This window comes from Vulpes lagopus, chromosome 2, assembly GCF_018345385.1.
Source record: "Vulpes lagopus strain Blue_001 chromosome 2, ASM1834538v1, whole genome shotgun sequence".
NCBI classification, from domain to species: domain Eukaryota; kingdom Metazoa; phylum Chordata; class Mammalia; order Carnivora; family Canidae; genus Vulpes; species Vulpes lagopus.
Genome location: NC_054825.1, coordinates 64613175 through 64627382, shown reverse-complemented (window position 1 = coordinate 64627382; position 14208 = coordinate 64613175). Strand labels below are relative to the sequence as shown.

Sequence of the window (14208 nt, the reverse complement as noted above, 5' to 3'; positions counted from 1 at the left end):
CATGAAGAGAAATCTCACAGAGGAAGACATAGACATGGCCAACACGCACATGAGAAAATGCTCTGCATCACTTGCCATCAGGGAAATACAAATCAAAACCACAATGAGATACCACCTCACACCAGTGAGAATGGGGAAAATTAACAAGGCAGGAAACCACAAATGTTGGAGAGGATGCGGAGAAAAGGGAACCCTCTTGCACTGTTGGTGGGAATGTGAACTGGTGCAGCCACTCTGGAAAACTGTGTGGAGGTTCCTCAAAGAGTTAAAAATAGACCTGCCCGACGACCCAGCAATTGCACTGTTGGGGATTTACCCCAAAGATTCAGATGCAATGAAACGCCGGGACACCTGCACAATGTCCACAATAGCCAAACTGTGGAAGGAGCCTCGGTGTCGATCAAAAGATGAATGGATAAAGAAGATGTGGTTTATGTATATAATGGAATATTACTCAGCCATTAGAAACGACAAATACCCACCATTTGCTTCAACGTGGATGGAACTGGAGGGTATTATGCTGCGTGAAGTAAGTCCATCGGAAAAGGACAAACATTATATGTTCTCATTCATTTGGGGAATATAAATAATAGTGAAAGGGAATAGAAGGAAAGGGAGAAGAAATGTGTGGGAAATATCAGAAAGGGAGACAGAACATAAAGACTCCTAACTCTGGGAAATGAACTATGGGTGGTGGAAGGGGAGGAGGGCGGGCGGTGGGGGTGAATGGGTGACGGGCACTGGGGGTTATTCTGTATGTTGGTAAATTGAACACCAATAAAAAATAAATTTAAAAAAATCCACACACACACACACACACACACACACACACACACACACACACACTGCCCAAAACACACACACAAAAACCTGTTAGAGCTAATAAATGAATTTAGCAAAGCTGCAGGATACAAAATCATCATTCAAAAATCAGGTGTGTTTCTATATACTAAAAATGACAAGTCCAAAAAGGAAGTTACAATCTCATTTAGTAGAGTGTCAAAAACAAAAGACTTAAGAAAATGAACAAAGAAGATGAAAGACTTATATGCTGATAACTACAAAACATTACTAAGAAAAGAAAATATGAATAAATGCTGTGGATTAGAAGATTTAATATTGTTAAAATGTCCATACTACCAAAGCAATCAACAGATTCAATATAATTCCTATCAAAATCCTAGGGGCATATTTTGCACAAATTGAAAAAAACATCCTAAAATTCATATGATAACGTGGGGGAAAGATTCAGGACACTGCTTTCATCAATGATTTCTTCGATATGACATCAAAAGCACAGACAACAAAATAAAAAATAGATAAATTAATTACATCACACTTAAAAACTTCTGTACATCAAGGAAAACAACCAACAGAGTAAAAGGCAACCTACAGAATGGAGGAAGTAATTGCAAATCATCTATGTGTTAGGTGTTAACATCGGAATACAGAATGGACTTCTACAATTCAACAATGACAACCACAACAACAACAAAAAAGGACCTCAACAGAACATTTCTCCAAAGAAGATATATAAATGGCCAATATGTACATGAAAACGTGCTCAATATCACTAATCACTAGGGAAATGCAAATAAAAAGCACCACGAGATATCACCTCATACCCATCAGAAGGGCCACTATCAAAGAATAGAAAATAAGTGTTGGAGTGGAAACAGAGAAGTTGGAATCTTGTGCCCTGCTGGCAGGAATGTAAAATGGTGTTACCGTTATGGAAAAACAGTATGGAGATTTGCAAAAATAGTGTGACCATATGATGATCAGCAATCTCACTTCTGGGGATACACCCAAAAAAATTAAAAGCAGGACTGAGAAGAGATATCTGCACAACTATGTTCACCACAGCATTATTCACAATAGTCAAAAGATAGAAGCAACCCAAATGCCCACTGACAGGTGAATGGATAAAGAAACTGTGGTATGTGCATACAATGGAATATCTTGCAGCCTTTAAAAAGACCGTGTCACTTGCTACAAGAGAAACTTAAAGGACATTACACCAAGCACCAAAACAATGGTATCTTCAGTATTTTGGATGGAGATTTTTTCTTAAATTTTCATTCACTGCCTTTTGGGTGCCTGGCTGGCCCAGTCAGTGGAATGTAAGATCTCAGGGTTCTGAATTTGAGCCCCACACTGGGTGTAAAGATTACTTAAAAATAAAGTCTTGGGATCCCTGGGTGGCGCAGTGGTTTAGCGCCTGCCTTTGGCCCAAGGCGCGATCCTGGAGACCCGGGATCGAATCCCACATCAGGCTCCCGGTGCATGGAGCCTGCTTCTCCCTCTGCCTGTGTCTCTGCCTCTCTCTCTCTCTCTCACTGTGTGCCTATCATAAATAAATAAAAATTAAAAAAAAATAAAGTCTTTAAATTACTGCCTTCATAAACAGTCTGCTCAACATAAATCCCTGTTTGATGACTCAGAGTCACATTTATGAACATTAACTGTTACTCATGTCTTTAGAGGTCTAAAAGATCTCAAGCATGCCCTTAATAATAAGTACCAAATGTACACTGGTATCTGACAAGGAACATTAGGAATTTCCAAACGTCTGCAAAAGTTATCTAAACTACATTTTGCTACCTAAAACCTCAATCACTTCACACTCAATGTATCTCAAACTTAAGTCATCATCAATACCTTACAAATACCTAACCACTGCTAGTGGATCCACTACCAAACTTGAAACCTTAGAATCATTTATTTTAGTATCCATATTCAGCTACTACCAAGCCAAATCTCACTTTATCTCAGGTTTATTTTACCACATGCTTTGATGACCTCAACAAATTTCCTGCCATCTCCAATGCTTCCAGTGCCTACCAACTACACTCTATCCTATAAACTAACCCCTTTACTTCCCTGTCCAAAGAAGTTTATTGTCCTCTAAATCCATCTCTCACTTCCAGAATAAAATTCAAATCTTTTCAGAAGTTTCTTATAGCAAAAAAAGAAAAGAAAGGAAAAGCTAGCTTCTATCCAGCATCTACGAAAAATCTCCTTTGAGGAAGGACAGCATGTGACAACTTCTTGCCATATTTCAACTCACAATTAGTAGAGGAAGTAACTAGAAGAACTACAGCTCTGACTAACAAAAAAAAAAATGAAAAAGATCAGCAGAAATAATGGGAACTTGACAGGATGCAATCATGTTATGTTAAGAGTTTAAGATTAACAGTAAGGGTGAGGCCCTACAGTCTTAACATTTAAAAAGACAAAAATCTCAGAATTCCTTGTAACATATGGCTCTGAAATTTAAAATGGCTTAAGAGAATCTGGAGGCTAGAGTGACTTGGACATTCCTGACTATGCAACTGCAAACACAACTGATGAGAAAGAAAGGCCTGTTAGTGTAATGAGTTGGTCTACCCAGAATGTCAGAATGCCATCTTATTTAGAGGAAGGAAGTTTGCAGATCTAATCTGTTTAAGATAAGGTCATACTAGGTTAGGTTGGGTGTCCTTCTAAAAAGAGGAGAGGGGATCCCTGGGTGGCGCAGCGGTTTGGCGCCTGCCTTTGGCCTAGGGCGCGATCCTGGAGACCCGGGATCGAATCCCACATCGGGCTCCCGGTGCATGGACCCTGCTTCTCCCTTTGCCTGTGTCTCTGCCTCTCTCTCTCTCTCTCTGTGTGACTATCATAAATAAATAAAGAAAAAAAATTAAAAAGAGGAGAGGACACATAGAGACACTCAGAGAAAAGAAGTCCATGTGAAGACAGAGGCAGAGACCAGAGTGTTGCAGCTCCAAGTCTAGGAACACCAATGATTGGTAGAAGGAGCCAGAAGTTAGGAAGAGGCAAGAAAGGATCTTCTCTTAGAGCCTTGAGAAAGAGCATGCATGGCCCTGCCAACACCTTGATTTCAGACTACATGTGTATGCAAAAAATAGAGCTGGAAAATATGTGAAACACAAAACTTAAAGAACTGAAAGAAGAAACGGATAAATTCGCAATTACAGTTGAGAATTTCAACACCCTTCTCACAGGAATTGATAGAACTGACAGAAAATTAGCAAAGATCTAGAGGAACTCAATGCCACCATTTTTATGAAAACAAAATCTAATTGACATTTTTAGAACACTCCATCCAACAACAGCAGAAATATATTCAAGTGCCATGGAATGTATACTAAAATAAAACAATGTTCTGGGTCATAAAACAAACCTCAGTAAATTTGCAAGGATTTAAATCACAGAGTGTGCTCTCCTACCACCATGGAATCAAATTAGCAATCAGTAACAGGGGATCCCTGGGTGGCGCAGCGGTTTGGCGCCTGCCTTTGGCCCAGGGCGCGATCCTGGAGACCCGGGATCGAATCCCACATCGGGCTCCTGGTGCATGGAGCCTGCTTCTCCCTCTGCCTATGTCTCTGCCTCTCTCTCTCTGTGTGTGTGTGTGACTATCATAAATAAATAAAAATTAAAAAAAAAGAAAAAAGAAATCAGTAACAGAATCACAGAAAAATCTCTCCCCAGTATTTACTAGGAAGTTAAACAACACACTTTAAATAACCAATGGGTCAAATAAGAATTCTCAAGGAAAATTTAAAAATATAGTGAAGTGAATGAAAATTAAAATACTACTTACCAAAATGCCAAAGCAGTGCTGAGAGGGGGAATTTACAGCAGTCAATGCATATGTTAGAAAATAAGAAAAGTTTCAAAACAAGACTCCAAGCTATTTTATAAAACCTAGTAAAAGAACCTCCCTTACCCCCCCCCAAAAAAAGGGCAAGATGGAAAAAAATGGTAAAGGGGCAGAAATTAATGAAAATGAAAACAAAAACAAAGAGTTCAATGAAACAAAGAATTCACTCTTTGATAGTATCAATAAAATGAACAAATCTGTGCAAGACTTAAAAGAAAAAAAAAGGAAGACAGTAATTACCACGTTGATGGCATATATCCATCATATAATGTAGCAAGAAGGGTACTTCACATCTGGGGTATTCCAGTCTCACCATGAGAAAAATAGCAAGCCCAAATCAAGGGAAAATTCTGCAAAATGTCTGACAACTACTACCCAAAACTGACAAAGTCATGAGAAAATATGGAGGAAGAAAGAAATGAAGAAAACTGAGAAACTATACCAGATCAGAGAAGGCTAAGGATTCATGATGACTAAATATAATGTGGTTTTCTGAATGAGATCTTAGAATACAAATGGGACATTAACAGGGAAGTCAGTTGAATCTTAAAAAGTCTAGAATTTAATTGATCATAGTACACTAATGATAGTTTCTTAATTGTAACAAATGCATTCTGGTAATATAAGATGTTAACAATAGGGGAAACTGGCTGTGGGGTGTATGAGAACTCTACCGTATTTGCAACTTTTCAATAAATCTGTAACTATTCAAAAACTAAGAATTTATTTTAAAAATTAAGTAACTGAATAAATTATTGTTTTCAGAGTACAGAGATACAGGAAAAGATAAGCTTATCAGTAGAGGCTGATACTTTAATGTTAATAAAGATGCAGAGAATAAGACCTCCTAATTCCTGCTTTGTCTCTGGTCTTTCATTTCAAGAATTTTAGCTTGTTGGGGTGATGCCTGAGTGACTCAGTTAAGCAACAGACCCTTTGGCTCAGGTCATGATCTCAGGGTGGTGAGATCAAGCCCTGAGTTGGGCTCCATTCTGCATGTGGAGTCTACTTGAGATTCTCTCTCTGCCTCTCCCTCTGCCCCTCCCCCAACATGCACATGCACCCTCACATTCTAAAAATTAAAAAAATTTAAAAATTAGAAAAAAAGAAGTTAGCTTGCCAAAATAGAAATAAACAAAACATTTTCTACAATGACTACATATTACTTTTTAACATTAAAAAAATTAATGAAAATAGGTTTAAGAGAAAATGTACATTGGTAAGGGAAGAGTAGAAGGCCAGGATAAATTAAGAAATTCCAAGAACAGGGGATCCTTGGGTGGCGCAGCGGTTTAGTGCCTGCCTTTGGCCCAGGGTGCGATCCTAGAGACCCGGGATCAAATCCCACGTCGGGCTCCCAGTGCATGGAGTCTGCTTCTCCCTCTGCCTATGTCTCTGTCTCTCTGTCTCTCTCTCTCTCTCTCTGTGACTATCATTAAAAAATTAAAAAATAATAAAATTAAAAAAAAAGAAATTCCAAGAACATATCTAACTGCGCTACATAACTTGATATTTTTTGGAAAAGTAATGCCTGGGTTAGTGGGAAATTTTGCAAGTGAAACCAATGAACTACAGAAGATGTTCTCTGAGAAATAATGGGAAATGTCAGAGCCAAAATACTAGCAATAGGTAAATGTTCCAATTTTCAAAAGGGAAAACAATATAATTCAGTAAGGCAAACTAAGCTTGATGTCTATTTGTACAATGTCTTAGTAACAGATAACAGACATCAGGGTAGGTACATTTAACCCACTATACTTTAAAACAATCATCTCATGCAGATTTGACTTCTTTTTTGACTACAGAATATTTCAGCAGACAGTGTATTTTGTATTTTATTTCAGCAAAGTACATGACAAGCTGCCTCATGGAAATTCTAGAAACAAGCTGAAGAAATACTTCAGACAATACAAATGAAGAAAAATGTCAAATGTACACTGCTAGGATCTTTTTTTAGTCCTATCCGGTTTAACATTTTTATAATTGATTCAGATAAAGATGTGGAAACATTCATCCAAGAGACTGGTGATATAAGTCATAAAGCAATAACACAAATAACAGAATCTGTTTTCAAAAAAGATACTGAAAGACTGAACCTAGCAAGATGAAATGTAATAGTGAAATAAGCTTTCATTTGGGCCACAACTCAAATTACACAAATACAGAATGGCTTGCTGACAAAAAGAGACTTTGGAATATTTAAATAAGAGTCAGCTCAGTATGAATCAATTACATACACAAATCTGGCATGACTACCAAAAACACAATAGAATCTAATGAGAGAGGCAATACTGTTGTATTCTAGTGGTCCTACAACGCCCAGAACATAGACAAACTGAAAACTGCTAACGAGAGTAATCAGGGTCACATATAAAACACAGTAAGTTTATTGGTGGAGGGGGCCAGGTTTGGCCTGAGGAAAAATGTTTTATAGGTTTAATAAAGACCATCATCTTTAATTATCTAAGTTATTTCACATACAAGAAATACCAAACTAAAAAAAAAATAAATAAATAAAAATTAAAAAAAAAAAAAAAAAAAGAAATACCAAACTTATTTTAAATGGAACCAAGGCTAACAAGCAGAATCTAAGAAGTATAAATTTAAGTTCAGTCTAATAGTGAGGGTAATTCAAAGGCAGCATTTAGGGTCGAAGATCCCCCCTCCAGGGCCAGATGTCAAATTGGCAGGAATACGGTAGAGGGGAATAAAGCATCAGATGGCTGGTTTAAACTAGGTGACCTATAAAATATCTTCCAATTCTATGATTTTAAGATGCTACTTCCTCTATGCCAAACCTCTGGCTCCGGTCCAAGTGGTTTTCCCACCATTCCTGGAACAAGCTTTACTTATAAGCACACTTTCCTGTATCCGCACTTTCAGGTCATTCTCTTATTCAGGCAAAGAGAAAGGATTTGTCTTTCTAAACCTTATCTACCCATCAAAAACAAACCTAAATACTGTCCTTAATAAAGACTTCTATGCCTACCCTAATCTGATCTTTTTCTCCTTTGGATTATGGAATACTTCTAATGCCATCTGCTTGACAATTAATTACATACCACCCTCAGACACTGCTTCTGTCTTAAACTATTATTTAACCTTTTATTAATAACTTCTCTCCTCAGCTAAATTAAAAGATCCTTAAAGCCACACACTGAGACTTGTACTCTGTATTCCCTACACTTTGAAGGACACATAGTAGATACTCAAAAATGTCTTGTTTTCAATATTGGAAACACTTTTGTTAGAACAAGTGTTTTATAAAAAGGCACGTTTTCATAGGTAAGTGTAAAATTCAGCATTCAAATCTGAATGGTAACTAATATACACGACTTCCACTTCAGATACAGAACTGCCAACCACTGATAACATATTCTAGCCATAGAATGGTCAATGAAGCTCAGAAAAGCTCAATTTTTCCAACTTAAACAAAGAGCTTGGTAAAGCTGCCTTAAAGCAAAGAAAGATTAACAGAACCAGAGAGCAAAAAATGTCAAGCAGAAATCATGATATTTTAAGGGAAAAGTCAGGTTTATTTATTTAAATTTAAAATGATACTGATTCATGTACCTTGAAACAGAAATTAAGAAAAATAGTTAATTTTTCATACAGACGCTAGAACATGTGTTCACTCCCTAAATACCAGCTAAAAGTCCCAAAGTAAAAAAGAGAATTATCAGGCCAGATATTTTAATAAAGATTAGGAAATTCTCACCGAAGATTCAGGATCTGATAATTCATCCAATAATTTCCTTGCATCCACCACAGCTTGATAGAGTCTCAAATTTTTGCCATCAGAAGCAACAAAACAAGCACTTGCAGAATTGCAGTATGTGCCTGAAAGAGTAAAAGCTTTGCATTATAATACGTAGTTTATTTTTATTTTGGGCTGAGGTTTTTTTTTAAGGTACAACCATGGTCCAGAATCATAATTAAATAGATAAAATTAATGGATTTGGAATTATTAACAGAAAAATTCAATAGAAATATGTTACGAAGGGGAAAAAATTAAAAACAAATTTCTGGAAATTCTAAACATAAGTCTGATGCCTACATTCTCAATACTTATTAAAAACCCTAATAATGACAAATATAAACCATGTGTGTATGAAAAAAGTTTAAAAGCTTTTATTAATTTCAGAATTAAAATGAATACTTACCAAGACAATAGCTGGGAATAAGAGTTGGAAGCCAAGCAACATTAGAGAAGGCTGATGTATGTAAAGAGTTAATTCGAGCCAATTCTGATACTCCTCCGGTATAGGACAAAGGTCCTATTGGATCTACACGCCACAGAATTAGTTCACTATAAATTGCATTCGGGTCATGAAATGTACGTGTTGCTGCATTTCTAAGAGGCTGTTTCGAGGAACCTTTTATAGGTCTTACAGGATCCATCAATCTACTTAATTTGTTGTCTGAGTCCCACTGACAATCTAATTCAGGAGTCAACAGAGCATTATGATGAGAGGATGTCAGTAACAATGGTAAAACTGAATGACATGCCAGGTCATTGAGGTGAAATCGATGACCACAGTATCTAAATTTGTGAGATACGGTCAGAACAGTGGTAAAGGCAGACTTATCTGCAAAAGTGACTGCCCACTGATTTAAAGAACCATCTATGTGTTTGGAGACCATCATTACTGTAGGAGCTAAAATATTCATATTTGTAGTGTGTGATCTGGAGTACAGCTGTGATCCATGAGGACTGCCTATTGCCATCATCTCCTGGTGTAACGGGGTGTGGGGAGTATCTTTTGTAGCATTTATGCAGGCATACATCATGATATTTTTACTAAGAGAGCTCGCATCACCAGATGGAAATGCAACAGGAATCCGAGAAGAAAAAGAAACCTGGAAAACACAGTATGAATTCAATATAAGTAGTTTTCCTCCTCTCAAAAAAAGTCTTCCAAAAACACTTCCATTTTCAAAATGTCAAATCTTAGTTTCCTAGAAAAACTATCATTTTCAACCCCTTTAAGGTCTAATTCCTTCCTCTATTTATGTAATACCATATCTCTATTTGTGGCCCAAAAGAATCCTGAAAAAAAACAAGTTTCAAATGTCTTACTTATACAGCTAAATGACCCCAACCACAAATCTAAATAGAAATGAAGTTCAGAAAGATAACAGATAAAGCTGGATTTAGTTGATAAAAAACGGGGGGGGGGGGGGGGGCAGGGCATGGATCCTGAGTCACATTTTTAGGGTGATTTCTTAAGTTTATTCAAAATATTGTGAATTCCCAGGGGAAAAGCCAACGCACATATATTCAAATACTCAGTACCACATTTAAAAGCCAAATTCAAAAAAAATAAATAAATAAAATAAAAGCCAAATTCATTTTACTTTCAATTAACCAGGTTTATAAAATCTGTGGTCATTGATCCCTGCTCTGATAACAAGAATAAGTATTCTCTTCTCAGTTGCTTCTCAAAAACAAAATCTTTCAAGTATTTCTGAAAATATGGTAAATCTGAATAGCATCTTTTTTTAAAAGAAATGTAATAATATCTTCATCAGCAAAATATACCTGGACTTGTCTAAATATTCCAGGATTATATTCATCCAAATACTTCACATGCCACACTAGAAAGGTACCATCTACAGGGTGTATAGTAAAAAGCATGTCAGGATTCTTATTCCATTCAGTTAGCAGCATTTCAATCTTCCGATCAAGCAGGACGGTGGGCAGTGGCATTGGTACACTAGGTCGTGAAAAAGTTCTGGGACTTCCCTCTCTTTCTCCATCTTCATGTTCTGATGATCCTGTACCTGCCTCAGATTCTCTATCCAAGGATAATTCTGAATCAGAAAATACATTTATCAGTACACACCAATAATACTGTAAAAATTCATTTACATATTGGATTACCAATAGCATACTATCTTAAGAAACTATAAATCCCTTTTCCAATTTATGGCCAGGGGGAGGGGAGGAAGGAAAAAAAAAAAGAAGAAAACCATTTTCTGGTATAAACTGAAAATTACTATTTCTTATTTTTAAAGAAATCAAAATTTCATTCATATTATCATTAGCAAAACTTATCCTCCCAAAAAGGACATGGCTTCCAAAGTTATATATTACTCAAAGCAATATGCATAACAAAGCATATAGAGCTATATGGCAGATGGTCCATAGTAGATGGTCAGTAAATGATTGGAAAAGTGAAAAAGAAGAGCAGGAAGGAAGGATTTTTAAGATTTTATTTATTTATTCATGGGAGACCAAGGTGGGGGGTTAGGCAGAGGCAGAGGGAGAAGAAGGCTCCCTGCAATGGGGAACTCAATCCCAGGACCCTGGGATCATGACCCAAGCCGAAAGCAGACGCTTAACTGACTGAGCCACCCAGGCACCCCAGGAAGGATGGATTACAAACTAACAATGGTATCACAATAAAGCTGCTGATTCATTAAAAAAAAAAAATCTGAACATGGAATACTAACCATGGTCTAGTTTCATATGTAAACCCCTCTCTTTTTCCTCCTGTGAACGTTCCTCATCTTCTCGATCACCTTCATCACTTTCATGATCTATCTGCTTTTCAGAAAGTTTTCGTAATTGCTGCATAAATATTTCAGTAGATGATGTAAAATGAAACTCCTTGTTGTTCAACCAATGAACCACAAAGCCCCCATTTCCATCATCAATGTTAAATACAGTGCCAACCAAGACATTTGGAATATCTGTGGGAAAAAAGATAGTATTTCAGTATGAATTTTTCATGTCTTTAAAAGGATTACCAAGTGCTTACAAAAACTATATACTTACACATAAAAGGTCAACATAACTCTAGCAGAATTTATAAAAACTTTAATTGAATTTAATGGTAAAAGTAAATTATTAGGAATTAATGACACAAACTTAAATTAATAAATGGAATTAAATTACTGATTTAAAAACCAAATACATCAAATGCATGAACCTTTACTAAATCCCAATTTGGGTATGGAGGAACAGAAAAATAAAATATAAAAGCAGCTATAAAAGACATCTGAGATAACTGGAGAAATTTAAGTTAAAATATGAACTGGATATTAGAGATTATGGAATTACCTATAATTTCCTTAGGTATAATAGTGATATTGTGATCACGCGAAAGAATTTTCTTATTCTAGGAGTTAGTTTCTGAAGTATATAAGCATGATGTGCCATGACATATGTAACTTACTCCAAAAAGATTAAGAAAGAATTTCACTCACACATGTCCGCACCCCCCCACCCAACACACACAAGTATATACCGAGAATAAAGCAACTGTGGCAAAATGTTAGCAGTTGTTGTTCAAAGTAGAAGACAGGAGTGTTCACTTTACTATTGTTCCAAATTTTCTAAATGTTTGAAACTAAAAGGCTGGGAGAAAATAATGCCAAAGAAGAACAAAGGAAGACAAACAGGGTTCCTCCATTTGGGGTATCTGAAATTCACAATATAGATTAGTTCATGTAAAATAGTAAAACTAAAAAAATAAATCTCCTTAATCCCAATTCATATTATCAATAATGCATTCAACAGAAAGCAAAAACGAAAACAAAACAAAAAACCACTGTCCTCTACAAAAAGACATGCCAAGTCTAAAGATAAAATACACAGGATATTCTAATAGTGTTTTGTTAGTAAATATCAGTGTTAAATGAAGTTCCAAGTTGTTCTTTTTTTCTAATTCCTGTGTGACAGTCCTTTTTTTCTAATAAAAATGAAACAAATCACATAAAATAGGATTTTTAAATTAAGAGTACTATAAAACAATATGCCCCCTATCCTTGCTAACAAGGTTTCACCCAAACCTTATCATGAACAAATATCAGACCACAGGATGCTTTAAAAGATAAACTAAGAGAGAAGTTGAGAGTGAGAGACTTTTTTTGACAACTGAGAGGAACTACTGTAGATTAGGAGTTTCAAAAAAATGACAAATGCATAGAAGAATCTATATTTTAATATGAACTGTATATTAAATATAATCTTATCCATGTTCCTTACGTGCAATAACAATAATGTGATAATGGAGGAAAACTCTCTATCAGAAAGCACACTTGAAATATTTAGGTAACATCATAAAATATTTAGGAGATAAAGGATCACTTTGGTGACAATTTTACTTTCAAATGGCTCAGCCAAATATAGGGGGAGAGGAAGCAACGACATACATACATGAGCAGAAGGGGAGAAAAAAAGCTTGCAGGAAAAGATACTAACCACAGGTGAATTTAGGTAAAGGTTATATGGGTATTCACTGAACTATGCTCTCAGCTTTAATGTAGATTCAAAAAAGTTTCCTCCAAAAAAGTTAGAGGAAGAGTCCTACAGTACAAAATTATTTGTATTTAGCAATCATTTGGTCAAACTATATGCTATATTTACAAACAACACCTATAAATACATGATGTTAAATATTTTTACAAAATGATTTTTAAAATAGTATGTAGTAAGTTAAAGTAAAAATGGATGAAACTAGTTAAAAGGTGAAGGTTATTTAATAAAGATGCTGCAAGACAAGGCTGAATGGCTAAAAGAACATATCCAGTACTTAGACTCAAATATGTGATAGAATATCTATCCATAAGGGACAATCCTGTGATCTTATTCCATTTGTTTAGCACAGTGTATACATTTTAAAAAGCAACCTTTCTAATATGTGTTGAATTTACTGCAATGACTAATTACATTTTATTTGAAGTTAGATCTTCATCATCATCAATAACTCAGGATAATGTTCTTTTAAAAAAGTTAAAAATGTATAAAAATCTGAAACCACTAACATTTTGAAAACAAGTCCATATTATAAAGACAATCTCAGAACACAGTTAAGATGTGAGATCAGTAAGCAAAATGACATTTAACCAGCTAGCAAAAATTTTCAATAGAAATAATGCAAGTCACAAAAGGCATACATTTTTATTTTAATACCTATATTATAAAAGGTAAGAAAAGAAACAAGTGAACTTATTTTTAATATTTTATTTCACCCAATATATGTAAAATATCATCATTTCAACATGTAATCAATATTAAATAAAATTGTTAGAGAGATCTTACATCCTCCTATTATTCTAAGTCTTAAAAATTCAGTGTGTATTCTACAGCATAATTCAATACAGGCTAGCCACAATTCAAGTGCTCAAGGAGCTACCATACTAGACAGCACATATCTAGAGCCACTATTACAAAGGGGGGGGGGGAAGTGTCCTAAAGATCACCTTTCTAGAACTGTATTTACTGAGTATCACCTCTATACTAACAAACACTTAAACTCCTCTGCATCCTGAAGCAATATATCGACTTTCATTTCAATAAATATGACTGTAACTTTACACAAATATAGTTCTACTGGCAATGTAATATGAAATTATCTATGAGCCTTTTCATGTTTTTCATGCATAAAGAAAATAATCCCCCTAAATAGAAGCTTTCAAATATGCTTTTGCCAACACAACTTGCCTCAAAATACTGCTCAACCTCACAGGAGGAAAAGAGAAAAAAGAAAATATCAAGGTTAGAAGAAATAATATCTTTCCCTAAGTGTAGG

The 14208-nt window shown here is 35.5% G+C and overlaps 1 protein-coding gene across 4 annotated transcripts in view; it reads right to left on the bottom strand.

The window, feature by feature from the left end:
* The window catches only part of DMXL2 (Dmx like 2), a 157326-nt gene that overhangs the window by 72318 nt on the left and 70800 nt on the right, over window positions 1-14208 (bottom strand). For all 4 annotated transcript variants that reach the window (XM_041743964.1, XM_041743966.1, XM_041743965.1 and 1 more), the window contains exons 10-13: window positions 11126-11365; window positions 10212-10483; window positions 8833-9529; window positions 8388-8509 (exon numbers count right to left, since the gene is read on the bottom strand). In XM_041743964.1, the coding sequence (XP_041599898.1) occupies window positions 8388-8509; window positions 8833-9529; window positions 10212-10483; window positions 11126-11365 (1331 nt within the window). The remainder of the gene's footprint in view (window positions 1-8387; window positions 8510-8832; window positions 9530-10211; window positions 10484-11125; window positions 11366-14208) is intronic.